The sequence below is a fragment of the Coregonus lavaretus genome (assembly GCF_964263955.1).
Source record: "Coregonus lavaretus genome assembly, chromosome: 2".
NCBI lineage: Eukaryota > Metazoa > Chordata > Actinopteri > Salmoniformes > Salmonidae > Coregonus > Coregonus lavaretus.
The window spans coordinates 8,825,337-8,840,810 of NC_139989.1; the positions used below are offsets into that span (position 1 = coordinate 8,825,337).

The 15,474-nt window shown below is 43.4% G+C and overlaps 1 protein-coding gene across 2 annotated transcripts in view; it reads right to left on the reverse strand.

The window, feature by feature from the left end:
• Positions 1 to 15,474, reverse strand: part of gnal (guanine nucleotide binding protein (G protein), alpha activating activity polypeptide, olfactory type) — a gene marked incomplete at its 5' end in the record, with an annotated part of 69,626 nt that overhangs the window by 39,215 nt on the left and 14,937 nt on the right. For both annotated transcript variants that reach the window (XM_084144391.1, XM_084144390.1), the window contains one exon: positions 2,187 to 2,284. In XM_084144391.1, the coding sequence (XP_084000517.1) occupies positions 2,187 to 2,284 (98 nt within the window). The remainder of the gene's footprint in view (positions 1 to 2,186; positions 2,285 to 15,474) is intronic.

The window sequence follows — 15,474 nt, forward strand, 5'->3', positions numbered from 1 at the left end:
GCCTATGGAAATGGTATGGTTATTAATGAGGGTCAAATAAAGATCAAATAAGGGGTCGGGTTCTGCGAAGTGCACACAAAAGTGTATACCTTGTAAACGCAAACACGTATACACACGCGGGCGCACACAAACACACACAAATGGCTATAACATCATGCTCCATCTGAGGACTTGGTCAGAACTCCTTGGGTGCTTAGGTGAGGTATAAAAGTCCAATCAGAATGCCGGGAGGGCCCAGGACACGAGGAGAGTCAACGGAGACACGCCATTGGCTGGGAAAGCAACCGGGGCTGTGATGGGATGGAAACTGCAGAACTCTTCTACAGATCTAGGATCTTAATTCAATCACCTTGTTGGAGGAGAACTTTCCTTTACGAAATATGTATCAACCTCTACAAAAAAGTCCATTAATTATAATCCACATAATAATTCAAATTTCCTGTTGCTGCAGGATTAATTTCCTGCTGAAGCAAACTAGCTAGTTACTACATCTGTAAGGACCTACCTTTCATTAAAGAGGATGCTTGAGTAACACTGATGCACACACACAATGGATAGTCACCCATAACACAACTGGACCGGCTTAATTAAAATTGCACTATGCAGAAATCGCGCCAACATTTCCTGGTTGCTAAAATTCTAATAGTTTGCCTACTTTGTGACAAAACAAGCAATGTAAAGTGTAGAGAATCCTTGTCCCATCTAAACCGCTGTGAAATATATTTTCCATAACCATAAATGTAGTATTTTCAGCTGTTTGAAGCTGGTGTACAAAACCGAAAGTAAAAGATGCAAAAATGAAACTTAAGAACAGGAAGCATAGAAATAGCGCTCATAGAACAGATCTACCACTTCTTAGACTTGCTTTCAATGAGAATGACAGATCTATAACACTCATTTCTATGTGAATTTGGTCAGGTTACATAAAAAGTTACATATTGCTGTATCCCCTTTTTCGTGATATCCAATTGGTAGTTACAGTCTTGTCCCATCGCTGCAAGAGAGGCGAAGGTCGAGAGCCATGTGTCCTCCGAAACACGACCCTACCAAGCCGCACTGCTTCTTGACACACTGCTTGCTTAACCCGGAAGCCAGCCGCACCAATGTGTCGGAGGAAACACTGTACAACTGGCGAGTCAGGGTGCATGCGTCCGGCCCACCACAAGGAGTCGCTAGAGCGCGATGGACAAGGACATCCCGGCCGGCCAAACCCTCCCCTAACACGGACGACGCTGGGCCAATTGTGCGCCGCCTTATGGGTCTCCCGGTCGCGGCCGGCTGCGACACAGCCCGGGATCAAACCTGGGTCTGTAGTGACGCCTCTAGCACTGCGATGCAGTGCCTTAGACCGCTGCGCCACTCAGGAGGCTACATATTGCAGCTTTAAGGTATTTCCAACAACCTCTCCACTGGATTCGTCCGCAACAAGAGTTTGAAACTCAAGAATTGTCACCTGTTACCTGCTAGACTTGTGGATGAGTAATTACTGTATGTGTGTGCATACCAATACATGTGTGCCCAGAAAAATTATTCAACAACGGGCAGGGCTGTATACATTTCAGTTTGTTATCGCCACAAACCTGAGATGGAACAGGTTACTTAACCTTATCGGGATGTCAATGTAATAGGGTGAAGTGGCCTGAAAGCATGGTTACCTCAGTGGAGGACAAACCATACAGAACAAAAGGGCTGTGTTGTGAACAACGTTAAGCCCTCCCCTCTCTTTACCAGGAGCGTGCGTCTTCTCTTACGGTCTTGTGGGTACGACCTGAATGCAACCGTTTGTGTATTTTGGTCATCACAACAGGGCACCTGGCACATGTGTGGTTCTGGTGGTTGGGGTTAGCAGACTGCGGGATACGCAACGTCAGTGGAGAGACGGGGAGTCCACAGGGACGGGGGAGAGAATGATTGGGATGGAGGGGGGAAGAGAGAGAGAGAGAGAGAGAGAGAGAGAGAGAGAGAGAGAGAGAGAGAGAGAGAGAGAGAGAGAGAGAGAGAGAGAGAGAGAGAGAGAGAGAGAGAGAGAGAGAGAGAGAGAGAGAGAGAGAGAGAGAGAGAGAGAGAGAGAGAGATAGGTAGAGATAAATAAAGGGATGGGACAGAGGGAGACAAATGGAGAAGGACAGGGAGGAAGAGAGGGATGCGGAGGGAGGGAGGGCACGAGGGATGGGGTGGTTACTCACTACTGTGCGCAGTCGATGAGCTGGTACTCGTTGGAGCGCTCGAAGCACGCCTTCACGCCTTCATCGTCCCACAGCTGCTTGGCATGCTCAAAGAACTCCTTTTTTCCATGAAAGACAAGAAAAGAGGGAAGAAAATAAAGGGACAGGGTTAGGAGGAGGAGAGACACGTGACAGCACAGGGAGAAACCCTGTTGTCAAAGCACAGTGTCTTCAACATGGGATTCTGTTTTAGACAAGAAAGACAATTTATCATCACTTTGAGTTCCATGTACATTTGCATTATAGATTAAAGTACATTTCATGTAAGTGCCCTCTGTAGCAGCAGGTTAGATGATCACAAGTGTCTTCCATCATACATTATTCACGTGTTGCACCGTGTGAACAGATTGGTCGTAAGGGATGAAATAAATCAAACTAAAAGGTGGAAAACGTCTGATCCATTCACAGCGTGAACACAAAAACAAGAATAAGGGGGGTAAATGACACCGCTCTAGGAGAAAGAGCATCCCCATAATTACCAATTCAATGAGGGGCTAGTGAGTGGAGGAGCAGTCTATGATTTGTAAGGACAGAAGGTGTGTGGTGGAGGAGGTTGGGAACGGAACTTGTATCATATGAGGACAGGGCTAATCTCACACGATACTGGTGGCTTTTAGAGAGCCAGAGAGACATACTGTATAAATCCAAACCAAGAAAGACAAGGCAATATAATGCTGAACTTTTAGGGACAAACCAGCGCTAAAATCCAAAACCCTTTTTCCAACGCAACACAAACACACTGTTCGCTGTCTTCTGCCTCAGAAGTATACCAATGGGAAAGCGGGAGGGAGGGATGATTGGAGGCAGGAAGGCGAACAGAGGAGAGGGGGAATCAGGGAGGGAGGTTCTGAGAAACAGAGGACTTGCTTCCCCCCTGCTCGTTCCTTAGAGAGAGCCGAGAGCTGGGTATACAATAATTAGTCCCCCGTTGGGGTCATCACATAATAATCACAACACAGGCAAACAAATGGCAACAGACACTCAAAACAAACTCAGATGCTAAACAGGGCTTGACATTAACTTTTTTTATCTACTTGTCCATCGGACAAGTAGGACAGATTTTTCACTTTCGAAAGCTCAAGTCACTTGTCCCAACAACCCAAAAAATTTGCTAAAACGTGACATTTATCTACACCCAATTTTGAGCGCTTGAGAGACGGTTTTACAACCAGAGTATGCAGCATTGGTTTCATCAACTGTGCACCTGTATGAACTCTGACGTCCATTTGCTGTTGTACACAAGTGCCGGTGGAAAGTTGTTTAGGACATTGGACATGACAATGACATTAATACATGCTGATACCTCCCCCACTCTGGCAATGGCCCACTGGCACGAACGCAGATGATGCCCACATCCTAACTTTTCCATGATTTTCATTGCTGACCAAAAAGTTGCTATAACTGGGCAAATAACTCACCAACTACAAATCAACAAATGTGCACACGTGGCTCGCTTTGATCTCAAAAACGCATCTCCCGACTGCATGATTGAACGTGACTTCATGATTGAAAGTCCGCTCGTGCCTGTCAATGCAGGCCTAAAATAATTATACTGCGATGCGCTCTGCAGAGATTGGGAGGACAGTGTGCAACACATCGCACTTTGATCCAATTTTGATCGGAGTAGCAACATTTTTTATTGTGATTTTTTTGTGATTTGTATTACTTGTCCATTCGGACAACTTAAATCTATAATCTGCTTTACTTGACCCGGACAAGTGCTAACGTCGAGGCCTGCTAAAGTCACTAACGCCGATGCAACAACAAGGGCGAAGTTTGATCCAGCCTGAAAATGGCAGCTTGTTCACGATTCTGTTAAACAGTCTGCGCTGAACCACTGTGCAGTATCGACCATGTATCTACTAGGGATATAACACCGGTTCCTGATTCAAATATTTAAGATACAAGTGCATCGGACCGCAGACTCCAAACCGATCCAAATGTAGCATGCATCGGTCAGAAAATCGATTCAAACGTTACAAATCGCCGATTCACCAGAATTGTTTCCTCATATTACATTCTTTCTACCTTCCAAAAAAAACCTCATATTTTGTGACAACTGATGCTTCCTCTCTTTCAGTGTCAAACTACATGTAACTGTGTTGACAGTCATTGATCTACAAGTCATTTTGCATGCCGAACTACCCCAGGCAATTTTCACTGATCAGTGGCCTAGTCAAGCTGATCAGCGCAAGGTAGGCGGCCTGTTCCTGATCTTGCGCATCTGCGTGGCAACTTCAGCATTCAAATGCTAAAATGGCTTGCGTGATATTAGGCTATATTAGTTGAGCGACAACCTATATCATTTGCTAGGTTATTGTTATCTATGCGCTGTTGAAAATGGTGTTTTTCCGGAATAAAAGTAAGCTACTGGAGACACAACTCTCATCTGGCTATACCTGCTGATCTGGACTTACAATAGATTTTATTTTGATTGTTCAGGTTTACCATCAGCAATAGTGTTGGTAGTTTTGTTTTAAACAAATCAGTGTATATGTCATTTTTAGATATACAGGTTAAAGTTGATAATTTCATAATGGGGAACACAATCACTTTTGAAAGGGCGCACTACATGGCTGAAGGGAGAGGAGAAGAAAAGATCACTCCATAAAAACTTCCAAACAGTCAAAACCATTGGATTTTGAGATGGGGGTGAAATCCAAAGTTGTGCTATATATTCATATGTCATAGATAATTTGTAAACAATAAATATTAATATATTATTGGGTGATGGTGATTTCAGAACCAAAGTTGGGGTGCATCGAATTGTATCACATCGATTCGTCCTCTAATCAAACCGAATCGTTTCAAACTATACTGAACAAAAATATAAACGCGACATGCAACAATTTAAAAGATTTTACTGAGTTACAGTTCATATAAGGAAATCAGTCAATTGAAATAAAATGTATTAGGCCCTAATTTATAGATTTCACATGACTGGGCAGGGGCTCAGCCATGGGTGGGCCTGGGTGGACATAGGCCCACCCACTTGGGAGCCAGGCCCAGCCAATCAAAATGAGTTTTTCCCCACAAAAAGGGCTTTATTACAGGCAGAAATACTCCTCAGTTTCATCAGCTGTCCGGGTGACTGGTCTCAGACGATCCCGCAGGTGACGAAGTCGTATGTGGAGGTCCTGGGCTGGAATGGTTACACGTGGTCTGCGGTTGTGATGGCGGTTGGATGTCCAAATTTGTGCACAAAATTGGAGAGAAATAAGCTTTTTGTGCTTATAGAACATTTCTGGGATTTTTTATTTCAGCTCATTTATTGGTAGACTAAATAGCCTTGGTTTCTCAAATGACTGCCTTGCCTGGTTCACCAACTACTTCTCAGATAGAGTTCAGTGTGTCAAATCGGAGGGCCTGTTGTCTGGACCTATGGCAGTCTCTATGGGGGTGCCACAGGGTTCAATTCTTGGGCCGACACTTTTCTCCGTGTATATCAATGATGTCGCTCTTGCTGCTGGTGACTCTCAGATCCACCTCTACGCAGACGACACCATTTTGTATACATCTGGCCCTTCATTGGACACTGTGTTAACAAACCTCCAAACGAGCTTCAATGCCATACAACAATCCTTCAGTAGCCTTCAACTGCTCTTAAACACTAGTAAAACTAAATGCATGCTTTTCAATCGAACGCTGCTAGCACCCGCCCACCCGACTAGAATCACCACTCTCGACGGGTCTGACCTAGAGTATGTGGACAACTACAAATATCTAGGTGTCTGGTTAGACTGTAAACTCAACTTCCAGACTCACATAAAGAATCTCCAATCCAAAGTTAAATCTAGAATTGGCTTCCTATTTCGCAACAAAGCCTCCTTCACTCATGCTGCCAAACATGCCCTCGTAAAACTGACTATCCTCCCGATCCTTGACTTCGGCGATGTCATTTACAAAATAGCCTCCAACACTCTACTCAGCAAATTGGATGTAGTCTATCACAGTGCCATCCGTTTTGTCTCCAAAGCCCCATACACTACCCACCACTGTGACCTGTACGCTCTTGTTGGCTGGTCCTCACTACATGTTCGTCGTCAAACCCACTGGCTCCAGGCCATCTATAAATCACTGCTAGGCAAATCCCCGCCTTATCTTAGCTCATTGGTCACCATAGCAGCACCCACCCGTAGTCTGCGCTCCAGCAGGTATATCTCACTGGTCATTCCCAAAGCCAACACCTCCTTTGGCCGCCATTCCTTCCAGTTCTCTGCTGCCAATGACTGGAACGAATTGCAAAAATCTCTGAAGCTGGAGACTCTTATCTCCCTCAATAACTTTAAGCATCAGTTGTCAGAGCACCTTACCGATCACTGCACCTGTACACAGCCCATCTGAAATTAGCCCACCCAACTACCTCATCCCTATATTGTTATTTATTTTGCTCATTTGCACCCCAGTATCTCTATTTGCACATCATCTCTTGCACATCTAGCATTCCAGTGTTAATACTATTGTAATTATTCTGCACTATAGCCTATTTATTGCCTTACCTCCATAACTTGCTACATTTGCACACACTGTATATATATTTTCTGTTGTATTTCTGACTTTATGTTTTTTTTTTTACCCCATATGTAACTCTGTGTTGTTTTTATTGCACTACTTTGCTTTATCTTGGCCAGGTCGCAGTTGTAAATGAGAACCTGTTCTCAACTGGCTTACCTGGTTAAATAAAGGTGAAATAAAATAAAAAAAATAAAAAAACATAAGACCAACACTTTACATGTTGCGTTTATATTTTTGTTCAGTATAATCTCTCCCTCTCTCTGCAAAGCAGAGTGCGTCTGTCTCCCAGGGCAGTTTCCTGGTCAACGCTGATGATCTTACCGCGGGAACAGGAAGTTGATAAGCGGAGAGGAGGAAAGAAGCGGGAGGAGGACACCGAGCCAGTTCATCTGGTCTGCTGCCTGTATCAGCCCAGATGCTGCTGTACTATGTGTTTACAGGGAGAATGGAGAAGATACAGGGATGTTGCTTTAACGTGTGCCATGTTATGATGTTACAGCAACACTGAGCCAGGTCCTACCCGTCTCGTGACTGAGGAAAATCTGATTATTTCCCCCAAATTAATGAGTTATTACTTGCACTATATTGAAACCAAACTCATACTGGCCCAAAACAGGGAGCGCAATGAGGCTGCTCTAAAATGTTTTAGAACTACTAATTCCATGTGACAAACACCCAGCCCATCCGTTTCTACAACTTTGTCAAATTGTTTTTGGCAAGTGAATGATTGAGCATTGTGGAGTGTAGAAATGAGGAGGTACCCTGCCTATTTAAATCCACCTATAAAAAAAAAAGTGAAATCCATGACTTTGGCAGCCCAATTCTGATATTTTTTTCACTATAAAGGTATTTTTACCAATCAGATCAGCTCTGAAAAAGATCTGATGTGAAAAGATCTAATGCAATTGGTCAAAAGACCAATTAGTGGAAAAAAGATCAGAATTGGGCTGCCTGTCTAAATGCAGTTTATGAAATCCACATTTACACCAGTTCAAATTCCTGGAAAAACACCTGAGCGAAAAACAAAGGAACTGTAAGTATTCACCCGCCTTGGCATTTTTCCTATTTTGTTGTCTTACAACCTGGAATTAAAATTGATTTTTTTTTTTTTGGGGGGGGGGATTGTATCATTTCATTTACGCAACATGCCTACCACTTTGAAGATACAAAATCTTTTTTATTGTGAAACAAACAAGGAATAAGACAAAATAAACTGAAAACTTGAGCATGCATAACTATTCACCCCCCCAAAGCCACCTTTTTGCAGCAATTAAAGCTGCAAGTCTCTTGGAGTATGTCTCTATAAGCTTGGCACATCTAGCCACTGGGATTTTTGCCCATTCTTCAAGGCAAAACAGCTCCAGCTACTTCAGGTTGGATGGGTTCCGCTGGTGTACAGCAATCTTGAAGTCATACCACAGATTCTCAATTGGATTGTGGTCTGGGCTTTGACTAGGCCATTCCAAGACATTTAAATGTTTCCCCTTAAACCACTTGAGTGTTGCTTTAGCAGTATGCTTAGGGTCATTGTCCTGCTGGAAGGTGAACCTCCGTCCCAGTCTCAAATCTCTGGAAGACTGAAACAGGTTTGGACAGATACTCCAATCTCCGCTGTGGAGCTTTGCAGCTCCTTCACAGTTATCTTTAATATCTTTGTTGCATCTCTGATTAATGCCCTCCTTGCCTGGTCTATGAGTTTTGGTGGGCGGCCCTCTCTTGGCAGGTTTGTTGTGGTGCCATATTCTTTCCATTTTGTAATAATGGATTTAATGGTGCTCCGTGGGATGTTCAAAGTTTCAGATATTTTTTTTATAACCCAACCCTGATCTGTACTTCTCCACAACTTTGTCCCTGACCTGTTTGGAGAGCTCCTTGGTCTTCATGGTGCCGCTTGCTTGGTGGTGCCCCTTGCTTAGTGGTGTTGCAGACTCTGGGGCCTTTCAGAACAGGTGTATACAGTGAGGGAAAAAAGTATTTGATCCCCTGCTGATTTTGTACGTTTGCCCACTGACAAAGACATGATCAGTCTATAATTTTAATGGTAGGTTTATTTGAACAGTGAGAGACAGAATAACAACAACAAAATCCAGAAAAATGCATGTCAAAAATGTTATGAATTGATTTGCATTTTAATGAGGGAAATAAGTATTTGACCCCTCTGCAAAACATGACTTAGTACTTGGTGGCAAAACCCTTATTGGCAATCACAGAGGTCAAACGTTTCTTGTAGTTGGCCATCAGGTTTGCACACATCTCAGGAGGGATTTTGTTCCACTCCTCTTTGTAGATCTTCTCCAAGTCATTAAGGTTTCGAGGCTGACGTTTGGCAACTCGAACCTTCAGCTCCCTCCACAGATTTTCTATGGGATTAAGGTCTGGAGACTGGCTAGGCCACTCCAGGACCTTAATGTGCTTCTTCTTGAGCCACTCCTTTGTTGCCTTGGCCGTGTGTTTTGGGTCATTGTCATGCTGGAATACCCATCCACGACCCATTTTCAATGCCCTGGCTGAGGGAAGGAGGTTCTCACCCAAGATTTGACGGTACATGGCCCCGTCCATCGTCCCTTTGATGCGGTGAAGTTGTCCTGTCCCCTTAGCAGAAAAACACCCCCAAAGCATAATGTTTCCACCTCCATGTTTGACGGTGGGGATGGTGTTCTTGGGGTCATAGGCAGAATTCCTCCTCCTCCAAACACGGCGAGTTGAGTTGATGCCAAAGAGCTCGATTTTGGTCTCATCTGACCACAACACTTTCACCCAGTTCTCCTCTGAATCATTCAGATGTTCATTGGCAAACTTCAGACGGGCCTGTATATGTGCTTTCTTGAGCAGGGGGACCTTGCGGGCGCTGCAGGATTTCAGTCCTTCACGGCGTAGTGTGTTACCAATTGTTTTCTTGGTAACTATGGTCCCAGCTGCCTTGAGATCATTGACAAGATCCTCCCGTGTAGTTCTGGGCTGATTCCTCACCGTTCTCATGATCATTGCAACTCCACGAGGTGAGATCTTGCATGGAGCCCCAGGCTGAGGGAGATTGACAGTTATTTTGTGTTCCTTCCATTTGCGAATAATTGCACCAACTGTTGTCACCTTCTCACCAAGCTGCTTGGCGATGGTCTTGTAGCCCATTCCAGCCTTGTGTAGGTCTACAATCTTGTCCCTGACATCCTTGGAGAGCTCTTTGGTCTTGGCCATGGTGGAGAGTTTGGAATCTGATTGATTGATTGCTTCTGTGGACAGGTGTCTTTTATACAGGTAACAAACTGAGATTAGGAGCACTCCCTTTAAGTGTGTGCTCCTAATCTCAGCTCGTTACCTGTATAAAAGACATCTGGGAGCCAGAAATCTTTCTGATTGAGAGGGGGGTCAAATACTTATTTCCGTCATTAAAATGCAAATCAATTTATAACATTTTTGACATGCGTTTTTCTGGATTTTTGTTGTTGTTATTCTGTCTCTCACTGTTCAAATAAACCTACCATTAAAATTATAGACTGATCATTTCTTTGTCAGTGGGCAAACGTACAAAATCAGCAGGGGATCAAATACTTTTTTCCCCTCACTGTATATACTGAGATCATGTGACACTTAAATAAAGTCCACCTGTGTGCAATCTAACAAATTATGTGACTTCTGAAGGTAATTGGTTGCACCAGATCTTATTTAGGGGCTTCATAGCAAAGGAGTGAATACATATGCACGCACCACTTTTCCGTTATTTATTTTTTAGAATTTTTTGAAACAGGTAATTATTTTCATTACACTTCACCAATTTGGACTATTTTGTGTATGTCCATTCCATGAAATCCCAATAAAAATCTATTTACATTACAGGTTGTAATGCAACAAAATAGGAAAAATGGCAAGGGGGATGAATACTTTTGCAAGGCACTGTAGCCTATGTGACAGGCAGCATATCACAGTGATGGGGAACACTCGAGCAGCTCTGTGGGTCCCCACAGTCAAAACTCACAGGGCCCAACACTGAGCCCTGGGGAACACCAGGTGACACAAAAACACGTTAACAAAACCCTGATGCCCATTTAACCGGTACGTCCTTTGCTGTACCTAGGCCTTCATTAGCGATGAGGCGATGGCAAAACGATTCATTAGGAGTGGGTTAAACACAGATAGTCCTGTGCCAAGGAGCTTTGGCTAATGACATCGCTGGCTACTTTGGGGCTTCCTCCAGTCCCTCCACACCGCTACCAGTTCACCTACCCCTGGTTATCAACACTACCCCTTGTATACCCTCCAGTGGATCAGTGAGGGAGATTGTGCTAGGATACCACTGTCTTTAGTGCTACAACATTTGAGCTCCCAGAGGCAGGGTCTCAAGCTATGGCGTGATTGTTAGTTTTTAGGGCCACAGTTCTGTCCAGGTGGGTGCTAAGTGATGGGTGAGATCACAGTTAGGCAGGGTTCAGGTAGCGCCTGTGGTCTGGTACCTGACCTAGAAAGGCTATGTTTTCACTGGGGACGTTCCACTCAAAACAAGTGTGTGTGTGTGTGTGTGTGGTTGGAGGGAGAGAGGGAGGGAGGGGGGAGGGGGTACTACCTGTGTCTTCTGCAACACTTTAACAATGTTATGGTCACCTCCACAGACAAATCAAAATTCTGGTGAGATGACATCCTCAGCCATGTGTAACAAGTAATGAGCACACTTACAATGAAATAAAAAGCCCTTTTGGTAGCCTGCCTGTCAGATACAGATTGCTGTCACTAAATGCTCGATTAAATGTTCAAGTGTTTCAGTTGCAATTTCCACATTGTTAGTCATGGTCATCCCTTTTTGAATAAGATGGTTCATCAACTTTATGAAAACAATATCAAAACATGAAGTACTATGAGACTGAGGATTCTTAGATCTATTTGTCAACACACAGCTATGCATTATGCAATTTCACAGGAACCCCACTATCTTTATCACAGAGCCTGCTTTTCTACCCCAGGTTTAGCTTTACTGTCACATAAATCTACGATGAGTCATCAATAAAATGAAGAGGCTATTTATTGCACCTGATAGTTCTCGAACACAACACACACACACACAGCGCATCAGACACACCCACAGACAAAACCGTCAGGGGAGACATAGCGCTGGTCACAACGCCAGCGAGGCGTGATCCTGCGTCTCTCAGATACGTCCTGTTACACTTCGAAACACCCCTTCCTGTCAAACACACACACACACACACACACACACACAACCACGTTGTGGTCGAAACATACAGAATTCTCAACTGTCTCTCTGCCCTTTTGCCTTTCTGTCAATAAGATAATCTGGTCTAAATGGCTGCCGTCAGGAAATGGTGATGCAGGCCAGAGCAAAGGAGCCCCAGACAAAGGATTAACAGGAAGAGATCTAGAGAGAGGGGGAGCGCGAGAGAGAGAGAGAACAAGAGAGAGAGAGAACAAGAGAGAGAGAACAAGAGAGAGAGAAGAGAGTAAGAGACAAAGACAGACAGAAAGAAAGAACATCTGGTCCTGTTACCAACTCTTCTTGATGTATGAATTTTTCACTGGCTGACAAAGAGAAGAATAGCACTGTAATGGATCTGTGGGTGACTGAATGTGTTGAAATGCTAGCCTGACATACACACACCTTAGACAAAAAAAGCCCTATGAGGTAACATTTTACAATCATGTCACACAGCATTTCACGATTAATCCGCAATTAGCAATGGTCGCTTTTATCGAGTTTAAGGAAGTTCGGGTGGGCACACAATTATGCAGTAGTATTCAGTGTCTTCAGCAAGCATTACAAAACGCCATTGCTGAGGCATGTCTGAAGACTGGAGGTCTGTGTCTCATATGATCATTTCATTTGGATTTTAAAAGCATATCGCTCTTCATCTTGCTATCATTGGCCTACTAAAGAACATGACTGATCTGACCGTTTACACATACTACAGGTAACTGCACCAAAATAATGGAAATGCTTGAGTAAATGAGGGATACAAAGTATATTGAAAGCAGGTGCTTCCACACAGGTGTTGTTCCTGAGTTAATTAAGCAATTAACATCCCATCATGCTTAGGGTCATGTATAAAAATGCTGGGCAGGCCATTATTTTGGATACCATGGCTATGCCCCCATAGGATGACAATGAACCCATTCACAGGCACGAGTGGTCACTGAATGGTTTGATGAGCATGAAAACAATGTAAACCATATGCCACGGCCGTCTCAGTCACCGGATCTCAACCCAATTGAACACTTATGGGAGATTCTGGAGCAGCGCCTGAGACTGCGTTTTCCACCACCATCAACAATTTCATGGAAGAATAGTGTTGCATCCCTCCAATAGAGTTCCAGACACTTGTAGAATCTATGCCAAGGTGCATTGAAGCTATTCTGGCTCGTGGTGGCCCAAAACCCAATATACTGTATGTATGCTCTATAGGCTTAATGAAGTTAAAGAGAGCCAGTTTACTCCATATCGTACTGTAGTGTATGGTATCAATCCCGTCCACCAATCCAACCCTGTCCATTACACTCTGGAGTGTCCCTCTAGCTGACAAGCTAAAAACCCACTGGCGCTTCTCTCTCTTCCGATGGCTTAACAAAGGAGGCCTAATATGATCAAGCTGTGTGTGTGTTTGTGTTTGTGTATGTGTGTAAAGAAGCAGGAGACACTCCTCAGGGCTCGGGTTTAGGGAGGCTTGTGACACAGCCTGAATAAACGCAGTGTGCAGTTTACGGTCTCTAATGGAGGGGCCCATGAAAGACAGCAACCGGGTGTTGGGCACTTAACTTACAGCTCCTTAACCATTTCATACCTATGGTCGGGTAACGCACTCTCACCATATTGGCCAAACCCATTCGTATGTTTTCTATTGACAATTCTGTAGTTGTCTCAGATAAATGTCTTCATTGGTAGATGCTGTCATTTACAGGAGATATTAACAGAGTGTTTCATACCAGGGATAGTTTCCACTTAACACCTGCATCTGCCATCAATAGTTTCAACTAAATAGAATAGATAGACAAGTAGATAAAAAATAATAACTATCTTTGAAAGTATAATTGTGATGTTGCATAATGAAGTCTCACATGTCAACTTTGGGCAAATGGAAAAGGCATAGCAAACTGAACACATGAGAATGCATTGGAGCCAAATCGCAGGCCCAAAATACTATAAACCATTATTCTAGTCTAGCCGCTACTGGCACCATGTCAACAAATTCTGGAATGGATGAAAAAATGAATGCTCTTCAATTATGTAACCGCAATCAAATGCTCAACTGCTGAGGCGTTATTTAAAAAGGGGCAATCTGTAGTTGCTACATCTATTATTGGACTTATAAATTAATGATATATACCCATTGATTCTTTAAGAATATAACTTATAAATTCCTCATGAACTTAGTTCAACTGTGACACCTGGAAAGAACCCAAAATATAAGCTTGTTTTACTCCAATGTTTGATATCATGGATAGTCAGTCATTGCATCCATAGCTCTATCTATTAATTTGAAAGTAGTTACATTTCTCCAGGCCCATCCTTCAGCTTTTTACCAAAACAGATGTGGGGTGAACTACTTTGTTATTGTTTCAACTGTTGATTGTGCCTTTAAAGCAGTGGTTTTTGACCAGGGGTGTATGTCGTCTGCTGCCAATATAAGCATTTGAGCCAGGGCCACAGCAACACAAGCAATATATTTAGCCATGTTTATTTTAACCTAAATAATCACCAAACAATCTCTGAAAAAAAGATAAACACACGTCTATTCGCTCTTTCATCATGCCGTATGATAGACTGGACTACTGTGATCATCAATTATCAACGAGTGCAGGTGGGTAGTGATTAAAGCATATGGTATGCAGACTCTGCATTTTATTGCTTCAATAATCTGAAGGGAACCATTTTGAACGCGCATGCGTATGCGGGCATGGTGAATGAAGTTGAGGGCATAATTTCATTAATTCAGGTTTAATTTGACAAACGTGGTAAAACCCATTTGTTACACAACTTACAGTAGGGGAAAAAAAGTATTTAGTCAGCCACCAATTGTGCAAGTTCTCCCACTTAAAAAGATGAGAGGCCTGTAATTTTCATCATAGGTACACGTCAACTATGACAGACAAAATGAGGAAAAAAAATCCAGAAAATCACATTGTAGGATTTTTAATGAATTTATTTGCAAATTATGGTGGAAAATAAGTATTTGGTCAATAACAAAAGTTTCTCAATACTTTGTTATATACCCTTTGTTGGCAATGACACAGGTCAAACGTTTTCTGTAAGTCTTCACAAGGTTTTCACACACTGTTGCTGGTATTTTGGCCCATTCCTCCATGCAGATCTCCTCTAGAGCAGTGATGTTTTGGGGCTGTCGCTAGGCAACACGGACTTTCAACTCCCTCCAAAGATTTTCTATGGGGTTGAGATCTGGAGACTGGCTAGGCCACTCCAGGACCTTGAAATGCTTCTTACGAAGCCACTCCTTCGTTGCCCGGGCGGTGTGTTTGGGATCATTGTCATGCTGAAAGACCCAGCCACGTTTCATCTTCAATGCCCTTGCTGATGGAAGGAGGTTTTCACTCAAAATCTCACGATATATGGCCCCATTCATTCTTTCCTTTACACAGATCAGTCGTCCTGGTCCCTTTGCAGAAAAACAGCCCCAAATCATGATGTTTCCACCCCCATGCTTCACAGTAGGTATGGTGTTCTTTGGATGCAACTCAGCATTCTTTGTCCTCCAAACACAACGAGTTGAGTTTTTAC